General features: G+C 40.9%; 1 protein-coding gene across 1 annotated transcript in view; it reads right to left on the reverse strand.

Moving 5' to 3' along the window:
* Positions 1–17,641: 17,641 nt before the first annotated feature.
* Positions 17,642–21,293, reverse strand: part of LOC139218519 (probable E3 ubiquitin-protein ligase HERC1) — a 40,896-nt gene continuing 37,244 nt past the window's right edge. The window contains exons 72-80 of the mRNA XM_070850106.1: positions 21,068–21,206; positions 20,807–20,976; positions 20,450–20,619; positions 20,052–20,217; positions 19,872–19,948; positions 19,397–19,649; positions 19,131–19,283; positions 18,538–18,843; positions 17,642–18,441 (exon numbers count right to left, since the gene is read on the reverse strand). Of these exons, the coding sequence (XP_070706207.1) occupies positions 18,256–18,441; positions 18,538–18,843; positions 19,131–19,283; positions 19,397–19,649; positions 19,872–19,948; positions 20,052–20,217; positions 20,450–20,619; positions 20,807–20,976; positions 21,068–21,206 (1,620 nt within the window). The 3' untranslated portion in view covers positions 17,642–18,255. The remainder of the gene's footprint in view (positions 18,442–18,537; positions 18,844–19,130; positions 19,284–19,396; positions 19,650–19,871; positions 19,949–20,051; positions 20,218–20,449; positions 20,620–20,806; positions 20,977–21,067; positions 21,207–21,293) is intronic.

Raw genomic sequence — 21,293 nt, forward strand, 5'->3', positions numbered from 1 at the left:
CGTTGCTTTTTTATCTCTTCAACATTCATTAGAGCTAAAAGAGACCCAGGACAAAGTTTTAAATCCAGGTTGAAGTCCTTTGAGCTCATCCTTATGAATAATTAAGCCCTCAATGGCAAGGTGCCCCAGTTCGATCCCAAGCTAATGAATCTATCACTAATGACTCACTTAGCTCATCAGTCTTGACATCAGTAGACCCAACATTTAACCAACAACACTTCAGTGTGACTCCTTTAGCTTGAAGCATTAGCTTAAGGTGTCAACGCTCCTTCTCTCCTGTCTCATCTCCAGCAACTCTTATTTCCCCAGAGGATGGAACAGGGGAAGAACAGTTGTTAGTCTGTTTTATTATCCTGCTTGTCTTATTCTTCTATAATATTGGGACTTTTAAGAGGCAGGAGGTTAGATTCACTGATCTAATCTTGTTTTTACTGCATTTTAATCCCCGTTCTCTTTGGGTGGATTTATCTCATCTGTTACATGCCTCATTATTTGTTGAGTGTAATTTACTTGCGCCTAATGCTGGCCCTGTTTTTAGTAGCTTTTCTGTCTGTAGTGTTGTGGACCAGTGACAGTTTTTAACTATCTACGTACTTTATATCTGGACAGTGCCTTCACCCCTCCACCCAATGAAGTCAGAGAAGCAGCCAAATCTTCATGTAAGATTCAACATTTAATTGTGTAGAAAGTATAGCTCCTATATCACATTATTATCTTAGAACAATACAAACACTGGTAGAGCGGCAGTGGAAGCGGACCCGCATTTCCGATACACTTTACAGAGCTCTATAAGATGCAAATAATTCATAAACAAACTGAATGTAATTTTTGCAGCTAATGTGACTAAAAACTAGTTAGCAGAATTAGTCAGCTGCTAAAAATTAGTAGGCTGTGTCACCACCTCAGACTGTTGTGGCTGTTAAGACAATAACCATACACTCTGAAAGCTATTAATATATTTAGATTTAAATTTAATAGCTTTCAGAGATTAATGAGCCGACAAGGTGGAGCTGTTGCGTACAGAGGAAGGTCTAGGTCAGGATACAGCATGTTTAGCCCACAGCCAGTTCAAATTATGATTGGGTATGCTCTGCCCCAGACTTTTATTCAAACAAATGAATTGCTGTGTTGATTCTTAATTACCACCCATACATCGGGAGCCATGTTAATGAGCCATTGGATAGGTGGAGGAGTTTGACATTACAGTATGTTCCCACCGACATGTAAGTCAGAAAGCACAGATTTAAAATCTGTCCCTAACCTGATGCAACAGATGGTTTGTTACACCTGCATTAGGCCTTATGGGATGTCATGGTTCCCAAAATTCTGTTACTGTGATTATCTTTTCCTGTGTTGTCAACTAACATCACCCTCGTCTACACATTAATGTGCATTCATGTGTGATGTGTGATTCATCACTGCAGCACGTAGGAGAAATAGCTGACTGTGAAGAATCCAAACTATTTGTATTCGGTAGAATTCATGCAGGTGCGTAACTGAGAGATCAAGGGATGAATATTGGTTCCTGGCAAACCAAAACATTGTTCATAAAATTGTGGGTAGTAACTCTGAGCCCTCAAGCACATACAGAGTGATTTTATTGTTCCTGGACAACACAAAATGGCAGAGAGCCAAAGTAAACAAGTTGCTGGTGAAGATAGTAGAAGCTGGGCTCAGTAGTTGACAGACAAACCAGAGCTATATATTATTATTATTATTATTATTGTCAGTGAATATTTAGTTTACATTTCACAGATAGCAAGAAAGTGGATGCCAAAGGAATGCCCATTATGCGCTGTACATTTTAAGATATAATTTTAGAGAATATATAATAGATAATGGATCACCTTGTCAATCCACCTGGTATTGATGCTTTCAGCTCCTCTGTCAAGGAATATGAGTAGTTTGATTATCTTTGTGTAGATTTTGTTTTGTGACATTCAAACCAGATTGTCTACTCGTATCACTTGTATTGTAAAACCCACTTTCAAAGCAGCATTTGCCTGATTTCAATATGTGGTATATTTTAAGTGTCTTACTCTGTGAGTGCCTGCAAACATTTCTCTGTCATGGCAACAAAGCTGTCATTCTGTGTTTGACATTTGAAGGGCTATGGGAATTGCTCTAATCTTTTCAATGGTATAAAGCAAATTGCTATTTCGATAATTAATCTGCCTGCCATTTGTGGCCTGTTATGTGGAGACCCAGTGTCAGAGTATATGTTGCTCTATTTAGCGATGGTCACATACAAAGTTTGGGTCAAAACTTTATTATTTATGATAATAACTGCCCTACAATGTGAGTATGCATTGAAATTTGCACGAGATTAGTCCATATGAGACAATTATCATTGCGAAAGAGTTTGAACAATGAAAAATCATATCAAGATGAATAGAAATATATTGGCGCACACAATACATCAGCTTGTTAAGGATAGTGGATCGTATATAAGACAGTCAGTGTTCCTCCTTACTATTATCCATTGCTCTCTCTGCCAAGCTTGCAATAAATCTGCTCTACTGGGACAGACTATGGATGACTCAGAGTCAGTCCACCTACTTACATCACAGTCATGCATCACATGTGAAAAACCTTTGGCTCTACAGCTGTAACCCCGCTGACAAAAAGCCATCAAGTAAAACAGAAAGGCTCCAGCTGAGTGGATGCAAACTGTCACTGTATTTCAGAGTTGGCGGTGGTGGGAAGCTGGCAGCGTCCAGCCGTTGACTGATGTTATAACCATGAGGAGGCTTTCAAGAAAATGAGGTTTCAGAGCCAGAGCGCACAGCCACTGATGGATTGCTCTCAACTTTCCACCTTTATGGACATCAGGGCAGAGGGTTCCTTCCTTTCCTTGTTTCTTGTTCCTTCCTCTACTGATCGAATGAGATGGTTCAATAGAAGGTCAGTCCCACTAATAAATAATGATATGATATCATGTATTCTGCCTGTGCCACAGATATGCACATTTAAAGCCATACATTTGAATCCCAAATGCTGTGTTTCAAATCGATGATCAAAACTTCCCATAAACCCAACATAATGTTCTGCAGAGCAGCAGCAAAAGTAAACAGCAGCTGTCTGGGACATGTGACTGAGCGCCCGCCACACAGGGAACGAGCTAGTGTATCATGATTGATAAGGCCAAACATTGCCTTAATTGAAGACAGTTTGCCAGCCAGGCATATCAGCTTGAAACAAACATACACACGCACACATTCGTACATACTTTATGCATGAATAAACGCCATACAAAACACACACGCATACACACACTACTGCTTTCTTTTTGTCTGTCATTTCTGCATCTTTTCTTTCTTTTGTGGCAACCAAAATCCCTTACGCAACAAGCCAAAAAGTCTGTCTCCATGAACCATCTGACTTCATCATCAAACTGATAATGTAGCCAGTGTAACACGTGGTGAACAGCTGGTAAAGCTACCAGTCCAAATGTAGCCGGTTCCACCCCCTACGCTCTCTGCCAGCATCCTTACCCCGAGAGGTCAGCTACGTGCCATTCCCCTTGTTTCATCTCATTATGCAATTCTTTCCTTTTTTTTCCTTTTTTTTGCAAAGAGATATTTCACCATAAAAATGCTTCATGGTGCTTCCGGGTTTTTCCAAGAGAGATTTGACACTCCTGTTTAATACGTTTTACCACTTATAATTCATGCTGATTTTGAGCACAGTATTCGACATGTTACAGCTTGTCTTAAAGGCAGTTTCAGTGAAAAGGGTGATTCAGCTGCTATATCCATTTAATGTGTTGACTTTGATGCTATCATGTCTTCTTTACATGGGGGAATATTTCTTAAGATAAATGCATTTATTTAAACACAATATAACCTCAGATAAAGTAGATATAGACACTGAATCATCTGACTTCATATCATTGACAGGACCCTCTTCTAATAATTCTAATAACAAGGTAAAAAGGTAAAGTCATATGCTGTATCTTTGGTCATTTAATTTCATTCTGGGAGGTCAGCTTTAAGCTAATGTGTCTTTTATCTGTAGATGTATCCTCTGGAGTGTACATAGTATAAATTCTCTATGAGCGTCCCTTTTTGCTTTGTCATGTTGTTTCACATTGTCATTTGATGCATTGTTATTATAAAAATATGGATTATAGCCACTTAAAGACACCTGCATAAACTCATGATAAATGAAATTCTGGATCAAAATCTTGATTACGCAAACATGACAGTTACAGCTCCGTAAATTCACTTTTTCATGATGAATAAGGGAGATGTTGCCATTGCCAATGGGGAAATGTTTCCTACGTAGCACTTCCTGTCTCCTCAGACACTGCTGGACCTTTTGTGTGAATGTGTGTGTGCGCACTTGCATGATTATGCAAATGTGTGTGAATTTGCATATTTTGTATCTCTGTATCCTATATCAGCTCCTATTATCTGCTATAGATACAGCATGACAATTCATCATGAATGCAAATATAAAACTGCATGTCCACGTGATGCATTACTGTTTTAAGTCTGCCGTCTCATTGTGTGTAAACTGGGAGGCATTTATATGCAACCTCAACTCTATTAGCATGAGCTATAAGCGTTCATGATTCCTCTGGAAAGGTAGATACAAGCTCTTACGTTTCGTAGAGCCACTTCTCTCTTTCTGTCTGCGATCTGGGGTGTGTTTACAAGCGCAACCAGGGCACCTGACACTTAGTGTGTAATACTAGAACAGTACCCACAACACTCACACCGGCACTGCAGGATAAGATTTTTTCATCTTGACACCTCAAGTGCAAAGAAAGGACAATCCATCTGAGCTGAGACTAAATCTCTGTGATGATTGTTTTTAACAAACAAATGCTTTATGACTGTTGTATTTTATCATTTCCATTTGCATTAATGTAGTGTTTTTTTCCTATATGCCCTAGAAGTGTAAACCGGTGTAAAACGGGACAAATGTATTTGACCGAAAGGGGCAAATGCTTAAAAACCAAAGCAACAATTCCAGTGCCATACACTCTAAAGACAAGTATAATCAACAGTCACACACAATGTGAGAATTCCTCTGTATTCTGTATTTTTTCTTTATCCTACTGAACATAAACAAGGACGTCACAGGAATAGGGAGGGTTGGTTGCGTTTGCAGGTTACATGAGGCACAGTTTGCTGCATGATTAATATTGCAGTTAACCAAGAAGCTGAAGATAAATCACAGGCCTTGCTTAAAATATAATCTTCACGGCTTTGATGTCAGCACAACTGTATACAAGGACTTTTATGTAGGTCAGGTTAATAAATTGTATTTTCATGGATGTCTAACATACAGTATAAGATTAGATTTGGAGTAATAAAGCAGAATTATTTAGCTGAATATTCTTACAAATTAACCTATTCTAATATATCAGCCAAGGTTTGATATGTATATCCCAGGCCCCTGGAATACACATATTGAATTTTAAATTGCTATCACATTTGTTTTACCTTTCTCACACATGATTTCAAGCCTGTGCATTCCCTATGCACACACACGCATGCCGTACACATGGAATCGTTTGTAGGATATTGTATTAACAGCACACTCAAGTGAATAAGCAGCCCACCTCAAGCCCTCTTGTCCATTACTGCTCTTTCCTGCTCTTCAAGCTAATGACCCAGTGTAGCAGCCACTTGCACGTTCTGCACCGACACTCACCGGAGACCTAGTCATCTGTCTCCAAAGATGGTTCTTTGTGGCTCTTTTTCAGGCTTTTCGTCTTTTCATTAAATCTAATACCTTTGATAAACAATGCATGTTCAGGCCAGCAGACAGTTTTATTTTTCCCTTATAATCAGTGAGTATTGAGGATACTCAAATAGTCAAGCCATCGCTGCCACTGACATCAAAGTCTATTCTGGTTACATTAAAATTCCTGTTCAAAGCTAGCTGAGTTCCTGTTTGGAATTAGACTAAAGAACGGTTTTACTGAATGCATGTACCGGAGGTCCTCTGAGATGCTGAGGTATGTGCACAGTGCTGAGGAGCGCTGTATTCACACAGGATAATGTATGTTCTCTGTCTGATCCACACATATACTGTACAGGTACTGTATGGCTGCACATACACAGACTGCATTGCAGTAGTCTACTGCCTCCTCCCCATCAGAGTCTTTGATATTCATTTCATGCAAGGAGTTCATTGCTGTGATCTTTTTTTCTTTTTGTCATGCTATGTTCTCAGACAATCCTCTCGTTTGCTATTTTCTTTACACTTTTTGTTCCTTTTGATTATTGTTCCTCTTTTCCCATTATACTTTTAGTCTCACTTGCATCTCTAAAGAGCTCTGCATGCGTGATAGAGTCATAATTGCTCATTTGTATTTATGTTTGCATGTCTCAGCATGAAAAAAATCACGGATCACATAGTGTGCTCACAGAGACAGATGAGGGAGAAATGAATGGTGTAGATTTTAAGGGAACATAAACGATCAGAAAAGTTGATACAAAGCTATTTTGGTCAATGCAATTACCATGCAGGGACAGCCAGACTTCATAGTTGCATGTTTGTGTGTAGCATACTGTTTGTGGGTTTGTGCTATATGTACATTATCTCAGGTGTCAGGTTTATACTATATGATACAGCCCTACTTTGTTTGGTATTTTAAGATCACAGGGAGCTAAACTAGGTCCCACAACAACACATCCTGCCCTCCCTTTCTCCTGTGTCATCATCTCTCTGTCCCGACTCTACAGTACGTGAATATAGGGTTGTATTTGTAAGCGGTTATGGTGGAGATATATGGGCTTGTGTTGTCCCAGAAAATTTATCTCTGAAGGTCTCAAAGCAAACACCAGATAATATTCAGAGATACATCAAAGCTTTGGCTTATTTATTTCTGCTGCCAAACAAACCTGTTTTTTGTGTCCAAAACCACCAAACAAAAGTACAAAAAGAAGTCATCTATAATTTACACTTCCTGTGCATGGAAATATTTATACATCACTAATCCTGCAAAAATAGTTCAGCCTAAATCAGTTTGTACATTTATATGTCTCTCTTTTTTTTGGACTAATAATCATGGTCAAGCCCATCAGACAACAACATGGCCAGATGGTGTACACCAGATGTTCATGATTACTGAGAATACAAAATGATTCCCGATTTCAACATCATTAGCAAATAAAAAATACAGAGAGGGGAGGGTGGATGGGAAAGAAATTCCTGTTCCTGGCAATGAATCAACACAGCAAATAGGAATGCCATCCGTGTTTTGATCCCGTAGTGGGGGAAGAGGGACAGGCTAGCTGGTGTTGATGTAATCACCCCTGCGTTATAAAAAAGATGGGCTGGTCTCGCAAGGTCCCATGCCCAGATGTTGTTGCGTAATAGCTCATTGAAAATGAAAGCTCTGTTGTTAAGTATTGGCTTCCAACCTCTGGGAGCAGCCGGCCAGCTTTGGCTGTATGAAGTGTAGCTGATGCCCATTGCCAGCCGGAGGAGGTAAAGCCCCAGCCATTGATGATGAACTGTCTGTTAGCCAAGGCTGGATGAACACTCTGCCATGCAACATTTGTAAGCCACAGATATTAGACGAGTATAGCTCCAGCTCCATACACGTTTAGCAGAGATGACGTATCATAGCACGGATTTAAATGAAAGACGACTCACTGAGCCTCAGTGGGTATTTTGTGTCAGTTCCATGCAGGATTTCATTGACATTCATTAGAAAGTGGTTAGAAAGAGACTGTATTGCTGATTGCCTGGCCTCACTTTTGTGACAGGGGTGAGGATATCAGACTACTGCTCAATCACACTGAGCGGAGCAGGTTGTGAATTTTAAAGGATGCACACCACGACTCTGGCTTAGACAAGTAGCTTGGGAAATAAAGGGGTAGCTTGTGTTGCGAATTAAAAATCAGATAAGAAATTATATCAAGCCTGCTACAGTTAAAATTAATCTGAAATTGTGTATTGCATAGGAGCCTAGTTTGGGGGCATATCACACAGTGACTTCACAGATGTATTCTTTGACTGTCCTTCTGTTGGTCACAAACATGTTTTATTCCACACTCTCCAACTCAAACATAAAAGTGACTCTGGAGAAAAATACGACACATAATGGACAGACATACAGACAAATATACACTACTCACAAAAAATATATGGAAAATGTAAAAAGTGAATGCTACGGTGATATTATATAATGGTAATTTTATTCATTTTAAACAATGTATTTGAAGGAAATCTAACAACAGTGGTGGGTATACCACAACAAAAAATTTTCAGTGTCTCAATAAATTGGGATGTGGCCAAAGGACGTCCACTCCTCTCCTTTCTGTGACTCTTCCAGTCTCTCTGTATCACTGTTACAACCTCCTGATGACACTCTGTGACCCTCTAAGCTCAGTGAACACCTCCGTCTGAGGACTTCCTGTTTGAAGCCTCGCAATGGCGAGGTGCTGCTGATCAATAGTTAGGTGTCGTCTTGGTCTCATGATGTCAGAATGTGAACAGCATGATGAGGAGGACTGTTTAAATACCAATTCTAACTGAAGCAGGAAATGTATTGGTCGATTCATGGATCAAACCTGTTGTGAATGTTGCTGTTAAGCTTCTTGTTAGAGAACAGCAACTTGTGCAAAAAGTACTGAAACACTGAACAGTTGGACATGTGCATTCAAAAGTTTAGAGAAGGTCACATTAAGTTCACCTGGAAAGGTTAGAATGCATTTTAGGTTCATCCTGAAATTTCACCTGAAAGCCGAATATCCCTAACCTTTTGTGATTAATGTATATGTGATGACAGACATGAGATTGCATTATTACGTGTTGGTAATGGTGTGTGTGCATGTGTGGATGTTTGTATGAGAGGCAGTGAAATCTATGTATATTGATCCTGGAGAGGCAAATGTATGGAGTAAGGAGTGTGGTCTATGTGACAGGGAGAAATATGATATTACCGTTGTCATTAATAATGACAATGATAATAACTTTCCATACTCTCCAACTCCTGTGTCCGTGCTGTGTCACTAATCGATGGCCCCACCACACATTGATGTGAATGTGAACCACACCTATTTCAATTTGCTCGGCTTATCCAGTTTTAGGACTACTATTAAATCAGTTGCTTAGACTGACAGACCTGCACCTCAGCATGAGCCCTCCCAACGTAGAGACCTTTAAAAAGCTCCTGTTTTTTATGTACCTACTTTTTCTAATAGTAAGATTCATGCTCCATGTGCTTCTAATAGTCACGTTTCTGATACTGAGCTCCTTATCTTCTTGTAATTCCCTCCTAAAAGCTTATTTTTATAGGTGTGCATTTACAGCGCTTGTGGTCTGAAATCACTTTCATCTTTTATTTCACGTCTTAAAAAATTCTACAAAGTCATTCTCTTAATCATTATTTTATTGATTATTGATTACTTATTTCATATGGTTCTGTTGTACTTATTTCACTCGTCCTCGTATGTGTCCTCTTATGTATTTCCTTCCCAGTGATGTATAACTTTTAAACTGTTTTTAATTTGTTTGTCTACCATTTTTATTGTAGTCTTGTAAAGAATTTTGTAACTTTGCTTTGAAAGGTGCTATATAACAAAAAAGTATTATCATCACTATCATTGATATTATTGGTAGCAGTCGTAATATTTTCCACAATGGATAACGGATCATGCCCGGGTTCTGTTTAACCTCAAAAGAGAAATCTGAATAAAATTAGTGTTTGTTCATAAAGGTAATTTTGACATGCTTAAGTTAATTTCAAAGCTATCTGAGTCAGTGTTTCATGCATCTGCCTTTGCATTAGAAGAGGCAAAGTGGTTGGGCACATGAGGAACATCACTCTTTAGATGAGATTAGTCTGATGGAGAAATTAGATTGTAGCAGAAGTAATGCCTTTGAGCGGGAAAAGACAAATATAAATACAATGTACTGTAAATATTGCAATGTAGTAGATGATTCATTCAAATATAATTGAGAAAATACTGGAAAATGATGACGGAGCTGCTGCATGCCATGTTACAGGGTGATGAGTCACTACGCAAGAGTTTTGGCTGACTGCACTATATGAGACGCACACGATACACATGTGGGCCCATTGGGATTGTGGGAATCTCATTAGTTTTGCAAGTTGTAAGTCATAAACCAACGTCATGGACATATTGAAATTTTGATCAGATAATGCTACTAGATAAAAGGTCACCAACGTTTTTATAATTTATGCTGTGAGGAACTTGAATTTCACACCAATCTGTCCAATTGTTGTTGAGGTGTAAACCTGCTTGTGGTGCAAGAGGACACTTCAGTAGATCATCAAATTATAATTTATTGTCAATGAAACCATATAATGAAAGCAATCGTGTTTTAGATGCTAGCCTGCTGGTGGTGCTACAGGAAATATCAGAATCACCAAAAGAACTAAAATCACCAAATTTATCCTAAAATGTCCGTCATGGCAATTCATCCAATCATAATACGAGTCAGGACCAGAGTGGTGGACTGTCTGACACACAGACACTGAAAATCCCAATAAAGCCACGCTCAACCAAATCTTGGAAACAGAAAACAATGTAAAACTTAAAAACCTAATTGAATAAATTGAACAGGTGCACCTAATAATAGTTTTAAAGTCTTCTTTTGGTTCATTCCAGAAAGGCCCAGTAGTATGAGCAGATTGTGTTGCCCCTTCAGACACTGATGCATTATTAATCAGAACAGTCTCACCAGGTCCCCACCTAGTGCCACTTAAAGTCCCATGACACACGTCAGCTTTTCAGTCCACAGGCCATTTGAGGGGAGCTACAGCTAAAGAGCAAGTATGGAAGAGGTCGCTATCATGACAGCAACACCTTCTCAGTGACATGAAAACAATAAAATTGTAGAATAGTTATACATTTTAGGCTATTTAAACAGGGCTTTTGCAAACACTTCCCCTACTGACGGACACATGTGAAGTAGCATCATTTTAAAAGCCAATTAAAATAAGAAAAACAACCTAGTATATTCCTTGTAACTACGAGAAAAGTCCAATCTGATGGTCTCAGGCTGCAAATTAGTTCATAATAAAATGTTAATAATCTAAATTTGATCCAAATAATGTAATATGTAAAAAGTAATACGTAAAAATATCTTCACCTACAGTTGCATTTTGAATAAGCTGGGGTTGTTAGAGAATAAATAAGTCCTCAAGTCGGCCACTTTCCTGCTGTGATTTTGACAAGAAAATCGATACCTCTAGCTTAGCTTAGCTTAGTTTAGCTTAGCTTAGCTTAGCTTAGCTGTGTTTAGCGTGAAGGGAAGCAGGGAGACACAGCTAACCTGGCTCTGTCCACCTCCCAGCACCTCAGAGTATAATATGGTGAGCAAGGCAAGCATTTTACCTGCTGACCTGTAAAACTAAAAGGTTAGGTAAAGTTAAAGGTTGTGTGGGTTGATCCTGTACATTTTGTTACTTCTAAGAATTGACATTCAGCAAACTGCAAATCAGAGTTAAAGCCTTTCATCATGTCCTCAACTCCTTCCTGTCATCTATCTGGCACATATCACAACAGCCTGAATGTCCGTTGGCAGGCAGGCAAGCACGTCCATATCACATCACCAACTGAAACCGTACCAGAGTCTTAAGTGTCTCCGAGGTACATGGGTCACACACTGCCGGTCCTGTCCTGTAATAAGAGATGAGAGGGTGCCAGCCAGGATACTCAAACAAGCCCTGAGCAGCCCAGGCGCACATCACATCACCGCGTTAACTCAGCAATTCATTGACCCGCGCCCAAGTGCCCTTGTTTTCACAGCAGCCCTCATCCATTCACTGTCTAGATGAAATGAGCTCCTCTGATTTTGGAGGGGAGCGGGAGGAGGATGTGGGGGGAGGGGATCAGGTGACCAGTCACATTCCTGTGTTGCCTCAGTGAGACTATGTAGGTCACACCCTCCTTTGACTAATTAAATATTCAGGATGGAGAGACCTGCTTCATTCTCCATAGGCATGAAAGAACATTTTTAATAACAATATTCGATAGAAACAAAGCGGTTTGCAAAACATAACTGCAATGAAATGAAAAGTGTTGTATTAAAGATTTTTATTCAGCCCGGGTCTTTCCACAGTCTGCAATAAACACAGATGACCGAATTTGTGAAATTCTGAAGCTCAGGTTCCAGCAATCAATGTTGCCTTTGAAATCTCCCTTTAAAGGTGCAATGTGTAAAAATTAGCCACTACCTCAGAAATATACAGTCATTGCCTCATCTCATTCAAGGTTCTTTTATTTGCCATTTTATAGCACCGGGTTGTCCAAAGAAATGAAAGTGTTTGTGAAATGTTTTACGTACATGTACAAAATTTGGTGGGTTCATGTATCTCTTCAAGATGTACAAAAAAGTCTCTTGGAGCGATGACCTAAACCCAACAGGTAGTCGGCCATATTGGATTTTCCGTACATTTTTGGCAATTTACAGGGGTCATAAATGAACGAACTAGTCCGAGGGGGTTGAAGCGATCCACTTCAAACTTGGTCAGCTGGTAGAAAAGACATTAACGATGAAAAGTTATTAAAAGTCTCAACAAAACTTTAGCGGTGTGAGCGTGGTGAGCTGTCAAACTTCAGTGTCTCGCTGAAGATCCACTTCAAATTTGGCCGTGGCGACGCGGCAAATTTCGATCGAAATTAAAAGTGCAGTAACTCCACTCTACAAGGTCCTATCTTCACCACATTTATACTGTTTGATGATTGTCCGGCTCTGAAGACATGCACATGCTTATTTAGAACCATAGTCATAGCGCCACCTAGTAGTGGGGGGAAGTGCATGTTTTATTCTCAGACGTCTCTCTCTCAGCGGGTTAACCACAGCCACCTCAAATTTGGTCCAAACATTCCCAAGACGTGGATGATGCAATGTTATGAAGCTGTTGAGGTTCTATCAAATGCTGTCACTGTGGCAACACCTCGCAGATCCCTTCCCTCCTGTGGGCTCTCCTGTCATCTTTGACAAACTCCTGCACAATGGCAACCAGGACTACAATCCACAAACTGGCATTTTCACCTGTAGCGTACCAGGGATCTACTATTTTGCTTACCATGTCCACTGCAAAGGAGGTGATGTGTGGGTGGCCCTGATGAAGAACAATGAACCAGTAATGTACACATATGATGAACACAAAAAGGGCTTGCTGGATCAGGCATCTGGGAGCGCTGTACTCCCGTGACGACAAGGAGACTTTATGGAGGAGGACTTTATGCTGGTCCATATGTCCACTCCACATTTTCTGGATATTTATTGTACCCAATGTAAGAAATGTGTACAAGGAAAGGTGATAGTAATGAATGGTAAATGTTACCATATTTATGGTAAAAGCAGTCTCAAAGGTACAATGTAGGTCAAGCGAACTGGTTTACAATGAGTGGTGGAAGAATAATAGCTTTATATATAGTAGCAACATACTTCATTGAATTATTCTTTCCATTACATACATGACATCTCTATTTACATACATCAATGGAGTCTCAGAAAGTTGTGTGATAATGTGCAGACTATGTACATTGTGTTAATATATGTGGTCATTGGCAGTGATATGTAAGAAGCAAAGATCCTTGTGAGGTTTCTGGAGAGCAGAGGTCAAATAATACTACCAAATATCTCAGTTGTCATAATTCTTGTATTATGTACCCTCTCCTGAGGGCACTGAGTCAGCACCTGATCTCACTGAGCTACAGGTGAAATCAAGTGACTGTGTTCCTGAGCTGTTCCTCACTCATTTGTACTTGTTCTTTTAAACCAGTTTCTTGTTCTCAGCGCTCAGTCGTGAAAAGAAACAGTCAGGATTTAATCTCTTCACCTCAGACTTTTAGCCATCATGCTGAACTACATCTGTCCCAGCCTAAGTTGCTGCTCTTGTGAAAACTCCTGGTCTTCATCTGGTTGTGGGTTCAATATTTCATCTGTTAGTGAATTGTTGAAAGCTGTCGCCTGTGGGATGGATTCTGTCTCTTCATCATTTGCTTTTGGTAGCGGATGATAAGAGGCAACATTTAAGACCTGAAACCAGCAGGTAGATCAAAGTATTAGAGTATTGTATATTAGTATTGTACATGTTCTAATGTGCCTCTTATCCCACAGGCGACAGCTTTCAACAATTCACAACAGATGAAATATTGAACCCACAACCAGATGAAGACCAGGAGTTTTCACAAGAGCAGCTTTTCAATCATCAGCTGACTTTTAAAATGTCACGTAACCAGAGCAAACTACCTGAGGAGTTAGAGTGATTAGACTGTGCATGTTACCACCTCCCCTGGTAAAAGACTTAAGCTGGTTCAGCAAGATGGACTGATGGCTAAAAGTCTGAGGTGAAGAGATTAAATCCTGACTGTTGACTGTTCCCACATGTTCAAAGGCTGGTTGAAGCCGTTTATTGGAGACCATACACGGGCATGCTGCCTGTATTGTAGGGCTGATTTCTACACCAAACTTTGTGATTTAAAAAAAACACATGACAGCTCAAAAACATGCTGAAAAGACAAAGCCTTACAACAGTTCCACCCAAAGCAAGCTGCCATTAATGAGTAAAAACTGACTGAAGCCACCATGGCATTAGCTAATGCTGAACACTGTTCCATGCTGTCATGTTGACCCATAGGAGCTGGGAGATCAAACCCCCAACCTTCTGATTGAGGAACGACCCACTTTACCACTGAGCCACAGCCACCCATGTGGTCACAGAAAAATTACCCAAGCTCCTCGGCTACTCTCCTGCAGAGATAGACAAGATTGTCCAGCAATGGCGTGGGCTTCTGGGGGGAGATTTGGAAGTTCAGGGATGCAGCTGATATCAAGTTTCAGGAACTTGCCATGGCTGCTGTGTCTGTGTTGTCCTTGCGACACTCGAATGCTGAAGTGGAGAGATTATTCAGCCAGATGAGGGTGGTAAAAAGCAAACTTCAGACCCTTAACTCCATCCTGTATGTCAGATTTGGTCTGAAGTTGTCTGCTGAGGCTTCTTATGAGCAAAAACTGCCTGATTATGTTTTTCAGCTTTTTGGCACATCAGCTGCTTCCTCATTTAAGTCAGCTCCCTCAGTTGATGAACCTGCCATAGAAAGCCTTGACCAAAATGAAGATGACCTCTGCTCTTTCTGTGAGCCAGCACAGCGTGTGTGTGTGTGTGGAGGGGGGTCTGAAAAAAACCAAACACTGAACCTGAATTAGGGCCAGACTAGTTGCCATCATTTTCTCACATTGCCATTGACAGTTTTTTCTATTGTCTCTTTTTGGTCGTTATCGGTTGTTAATGTTGTCAAGTTAAAACCGTCTATCCAAAAAATTGTTGTAATTATAGCTACTTTCCTTACTGATTTGCTTCTATGCAGAGTGCTTAATTATTATGTCAACCCCCCCCCTCTCTCCACATTGCTGCTTTAATTCATGTAGCCCACTTTATAACAAACATGCCACCCTGAAGGACTGCTCCCTAACAAAAGCCCTGCAGTCTCAGCTTCACAAAGCCAGCTTTCTGTGATTTGTAATGGGTGAAAAAAACTGGATAAATTTAGGAGATACCCATGAACTCTCTTTAAAACTGAGCAAAGACATTTTTTGTCAAACACACTTTGGTTGAAACAGACCTAGGTGGCCTAGTTAGGATGGGGACGCACAAGCAGTTTTTAAAAATAATTTTATGATGCAAACTAAAGCCAGCAGCACTTATTTGGCCCTAACTAGAACAAAAATGATCCAAAACAATGCATGTGTCAGTGTTACTCAGGTTTGAAAAGGTGTGTTATTCAAGTAATTTGACCACACACTGTTTGTCATCCAGTATGTTGTCATCCATTTGTACAGATCAAATTAGCTGATTGGGAGAAACAGGGTGACAGAGATTAGCTGACAGTGATATGCATCATCAGCTATACAGGATCTGTGTGTGTGTGTGTGTGTGTGTGTGTGTGTGTGTGTGTGTGTGTGTGTGTGTGTGTGTGTGTGTGTGTGTGTGTGTGTGTGTGTGTGGGCGTGTGCGTGCTGATGATCTCTGCTTATTCTCAATGCTCTCTTGGTGCTTTGTGCGTCGGTACGTGCTAAACCAGACTGCCCTCTAGTGGGAAAGGGAAGTTCTACATATTCATAACCAGGTTTGCTCACACGTTGACAATGAAAACTAAAGGATGTCTCACAGTATTGATCTCCTAATTCCTTCTGTATATAGCAAAGGCTGTGCAGCTGCAGAAATATTACATCTGTCGTTATAAAATATAAAGCTGAAGGCCTTGGCTTTGCTGATTAATTGAGTGCTATTGAGTTTTTAACTGGTACAAAGCAAGCTCAAATGGCAAATACGTTCAAATCAGATTTAAGAAAATGTTTGAGTGTGTCATTCCCACCAGGATATCTTTGTGGGTGGATTTGTGTGGGTGAATCTACATCGCAACTTAGCGTGTTAATGTCCCCTCCACTCTCCCTTTGTCTACACTCGTTTACAATAGGGTGGAATATGATATAACTGAATCACAGTTGAAATAACCGCTTGACACCAGGCAGCCTAGTTCAGCTGTACTAAATATTTGAGGCAAATTCCTGACATCATTTTTTTTCCATTTCTGCCTCTCCAAACTTGTGTACTTGTTAAGTTGATGGATGGATGTTATATTTATACCTGGCGAGGACTCTCATGAAAAAGCCTCCCTCTCTCAGCTGCAGGGCTGCTGACTGCAGGTTGAATTCTGCCTTACTGGCCACACCGCACACAGGGAAACAGATGGGTAATAAGGTCACAGTAGACGTACCTCTCACCAGCGCAGACAAATTGCAGACACACCAGCTGTGCTGACTCAGGACAACATTAGACTCGGGGGAATTGAATTAAGATCTCTTTTTGTAATAAAGGAAGTTGTTGCTGTGTGCGTTATTTGCCTTTCATATGGGAAGTGGAAATGTAATAAAAAGGTTTTCTCAGTCAGATTCTTTAATATTCATGCTGGTTTTGAGGGAGCGAACTGATAAAATGTTAGATAATCATACCGTTTGACCTGCAGTATTTCCAAGCATTTCCTAAACAAAAGAGCATTTTCATCGTCTTTGCCAAGACGTTCAGCAAAGAAACCCACATAGCAGTGGTTTCACCTTTTGTTTTCTCTCAGCTAGTGAGTGCTTCACCTTGAAAAAAGTCACTTCTCATTCATTCCTGATTAATTCTGAATGCCTTCATTTTGGGCTTAAGATTTAGAGAAAGTTGAGAGACTACAGCAGAAATCAGGTTTCAAGCTAGATTTCTGTTCTAAGCATGGACAAAAAGATCTTCCTGTAATGAAGACTGGGGGATGACGTTCTGCTGTTATTCTGTTTGAGGTCATTGTCAGTGTTGATCAGAGAATCCTTACTGATAATTAATAAAACATACTGATTCTAATATAATACATTTTAATTTAGTCACTTGCCTTGGAAAGTGCTACGTCCTGCTAAGCCCATACTTCAGGGATGTATGCACTCAATTTTGCTTTAACACATTTTGTATTGATACCCATAGACACTGAATTCTATATTAATCATGCATAATGCTGTTTTTGTCATCCTAAAGTGAATGAGCTATATTTGACCTAATACATGAACTACTATAGGAACACACAGTATTACAGATGATCACTTTTTTTTTTTTTTAATTATGATTGGAAATGTATAAATGAATGTCAGACTTGCATCATTTCTTACCATCATCCAAGAAATGTTTATTCCATTAGCCTCAGTCTATCCACTCCTTAACCTCTGCAGATTTATACATCCATCATTACACATCCTGTTTCCTGTTGGTCTACACACAACATGCACAGGGAGTCCCATCCACTGCCAACACAAGCTTTTGCATTCATTTACTTTTTACAATATTCACTTAATTCATAATCTGAATGTCTTCTTGTGATGTATGCCTTTGATGCTCATTTCAAATACAATACACCGAAATCTGTATTTAAACACTTTATTTTACAATAATACTGCCAGCATGGGACAGGTCATTAAATTATTACATATTTTCAAACAAACAGGCACATTAACTGTTTTATTGTGGCTTGTTCCTTACACCTATACTTTTAAAAATCTTATTCTGCATCCCTGTAGTTTTGATTCAGATTAAGCACTGCAATAATTACAACACCTTGCACAGTTGGAAAACCAAAACTACACATATCTTTAAGTCAACCAACATATAAACAGTACATTACCATACAGGTTTGGCCAATAAAAATCTGTGTTCAGTGCATAATGTGCATGGCATGGGAGAAGATACATTCATGACACTGTTGACCACAGTTGGCTGCCTCAGTCCTCTGTGTCGGAGCTGTCTGCTGGGTCGGTGTTGTGGGTCAGCATGTAGTTGTCCATGTCGATCGAGGGGCAGTTGTGGATGGAGTAACGCAGACGCTCAGCGAGGATGGCCTGGCTTGTGTACGGGGGCAGGCGAAATAGGAAGAAGCAGGTCTGAGCAGTAGGGAGGCCATTGACGGGCTGAAAGGAAGTCATGAGGGAGAAAACAATGTTTATTGTTTGTGCTATTAATGTGCATTTGTTCTATGAACAGGCTCGTCACTTTGTTGACCTCACCCTATCAACCTTGATGATTTGGAACTTCTGTGTGATATCAGCAGGGTTGGACGGCAACCTGGACCGGCCAGAGACGAAACGCAAGAAAAGCACTCGCTCCTCATTGGTGAACTCCTCCAAGCTCTGCCAAAACCAGCCAATTAGCTGGTGGCTCTCGGTGATGTCACGGTAACGCACTAGCTTCTTCAGCATCTCAACAGAGACCTCTGGCAGGCCGCAGACCAGCTGCTCCAGCTGCTGTGCTGTCAGCAGGGAGAGGAGGGGCACGGGGATGATGGTGGACATGCCCTCTCTGACTGCTGCCACCTGGACACAACAGAACAACATCGGCTTTGATACTTCTGAGGACGAGATAAAGGGAACAACAACAGTACAACAAACAGGCTGTCTAGTGAGCACTAATGGAAACTGGTGGGCAGACCGGATGTTTACAATGGATGCAGAGTTTCAGATACAGTAGAGAGAGAGAGTTTTTTTTCTACAATAGTATTGCCTATGTGGCCCAGTCTGTTGGGTGAATTTAGTTATGGTTACAGCTTAACAAGTCTGTTTAATACACCCAGATCATTCTCCAACAGTTCAGCTCTTCAAACCTGTGAATCCATTTCATGCAGCCTGTAGTCAAGAGCTCTCTCCACATATTCAGTCCGATTGGCAAAGGTCAGGGAGATGTTTTGACCTCCAGGAACCACCGGTACCAGCCTTCCATCTGCACTGTGGGCCATAAACGAATCCAGTGGGATCATCTTCAGAGGGAGATATGACAAGAGTGACAAAGGTTAGTAGAGAAAAAGTGAAGGGTTTGAATCTACTTTGATTAATGATCTCTGTCAGGAAAACAACTTGCATAATATCTCACCACATGGAAATTATCCTCTGTGATTCCACTGTTTTCCAGGTGAAGGATGCCTTGGAGTGTGCGGTAAGTGAGCAGATCCACTTCCTCCAGGTCAGGTCCTCCCAATGGCATTGAGCAGAGCTGTTTCCACACCCAAGGAGCCAGATGTAAGTCCAGAGGTTTCTTAGTGCGGATGGCCACAGCCATTAGGATGCCCAGGAAGCGAAACTGGACCATGTGATCCTCTGAGAGGGTGGCTGGGTTCAACAGGAACCTGGGAGGGTACGCAGCCAAGTGACATTTGGTTTACAGAGTTATACTGTGCTGTAGCTCAGAGCTAGAGCAGGTTGTCAGTTAGTTTCCTCCCATCAGTGTGTGAATGTGAATGTGTTACAGCACTTTGAGTGGTTGAATGGACTATAAACGTGCTATACAAGTACAGTCCATTTACTTTAATGGTACTGTTCAAAAAGTATCAAAACTACAAAATATGCACCTGTCAGTGTTACTGCCCACATCTGCAAAGCTGTTGGGAGTATGAATCAGAAGATCCACCACACCAGACTGCAACTCCTGGTGAAAACAAATCGTTTGTCACTTTACAAAAAGCAGAGACTTTTCCATTATTAGCTCTCTCTGTTGCTCTCACACCTTCTCTTTGTGCTCTCCATCCTACCTGGCACATCTCAGTGATGGTGTCATCGAACACTCCTCCGGCATCATCCGCTCCCTCTCCGACCAGCTTGACCTTCCACGCTCGTGATGGAAGCCGTAGCTCTAGAGGATTCAGGCTCACCACTTGCTTCGCGATCTGCACAAAGATGGGCTTGCTCGAACGCCCTCTGTGGGAGTGTACGGGAGAGGACATCAATAGAGGCTTTGATGAACACATACTGAGACATAAAACAAGGAACAGAAAACTGCTTTCAAAAGAAAGTAAAAATGTGCAACCAAAACAACCAAGATGCGTAAATTTGTGGGAAACACAGCAATTTCATTTGGTCAGCTCCTTTTATTTCCTCCAGCTGAAGACACACACTCTGCCCACAGACTGAATATCACGGTCATCCTTACCTTGTGGAAATCCGTTTCACAGTAATCTGTGGCCCATATGTTTTGCCCTGGGTCATTGTTCTGCCAATGGAGCGCACCAGCGGCAGAGTGTTGACCTTGGGTGATAGGAGGCCTCTGAGCTCACCCCGGATGATGGCGGTCGTCCCTGAACTATAGCGTGAAGTGGAAACCTGGATAAAGGGAAGGATTGGGGATAAAATTAAGGGGAAGTGAATGAGGCATCACAATGACAAAATAATAATGAGGCAGAGAGAGGGCTAATCAGCAGCAGGTGCGTGAATATTAGCAGCAAAGAGTGTTCCCTAGTGTTTGTGCTTTTAACATATTAAAGGGGTAGAAAATATGATCCGAAATTACCGGATTCTTGGCATCCAGGTTGAGCAGCCTCCAGGACTTGTACATGAGATCAGAAAAGTGGTAGAGTACTCTGAGACGCATGCTGAGGACATCAGGGCTGCAGTCTTTCAGAGTGTTGTACTGGGGAGGGACTGACTGGGGAAGGCCTAGCTGGAAATTTCCAGGGCCACCTGGAGATGAAGTTAACACATGTGAGTCCCAAGTGTAATGTTCTTTCATGAATAATAGCTGCAAAGTATTTGTATGTTTGCATGTGTGTACCTGAGTTTTTCATCGAGGTAGAGGGGGTGGTCCATGCTGCACTGTGACAGCGGCCAGCTGAGATCTGTCTGATGTTTTTCCCCTGGAGAGATGTTATGAGTGTCGGCTCCTTCACAGGGTTGGAGTGTCCAAGGCCAAGCTGGAACACACACATTCAACACAATGAGACAGACTTTAGGGTGCAATGAAAGTAAACCTCAGATTGTCGAAGTGTATAATTTTCTAA

The sequence above is a fragment of the Pempheris klunzingeri genome, chromosome 19 (genome assembly GCF_042242105.1).
Source record: "Pempheris klunzingeri isolate RE-2024b chromosome 19, fPemKlu1.hap1, whole genome shotgun sequence".
Classification (NCBI taxonomy): domain Eukaryota; kingdom Metazoa; phylum Chordata; class Actinopteri; order Acropomatiformes; family Pempheridae; genus Pempheris; species Pempheris klunzingeri.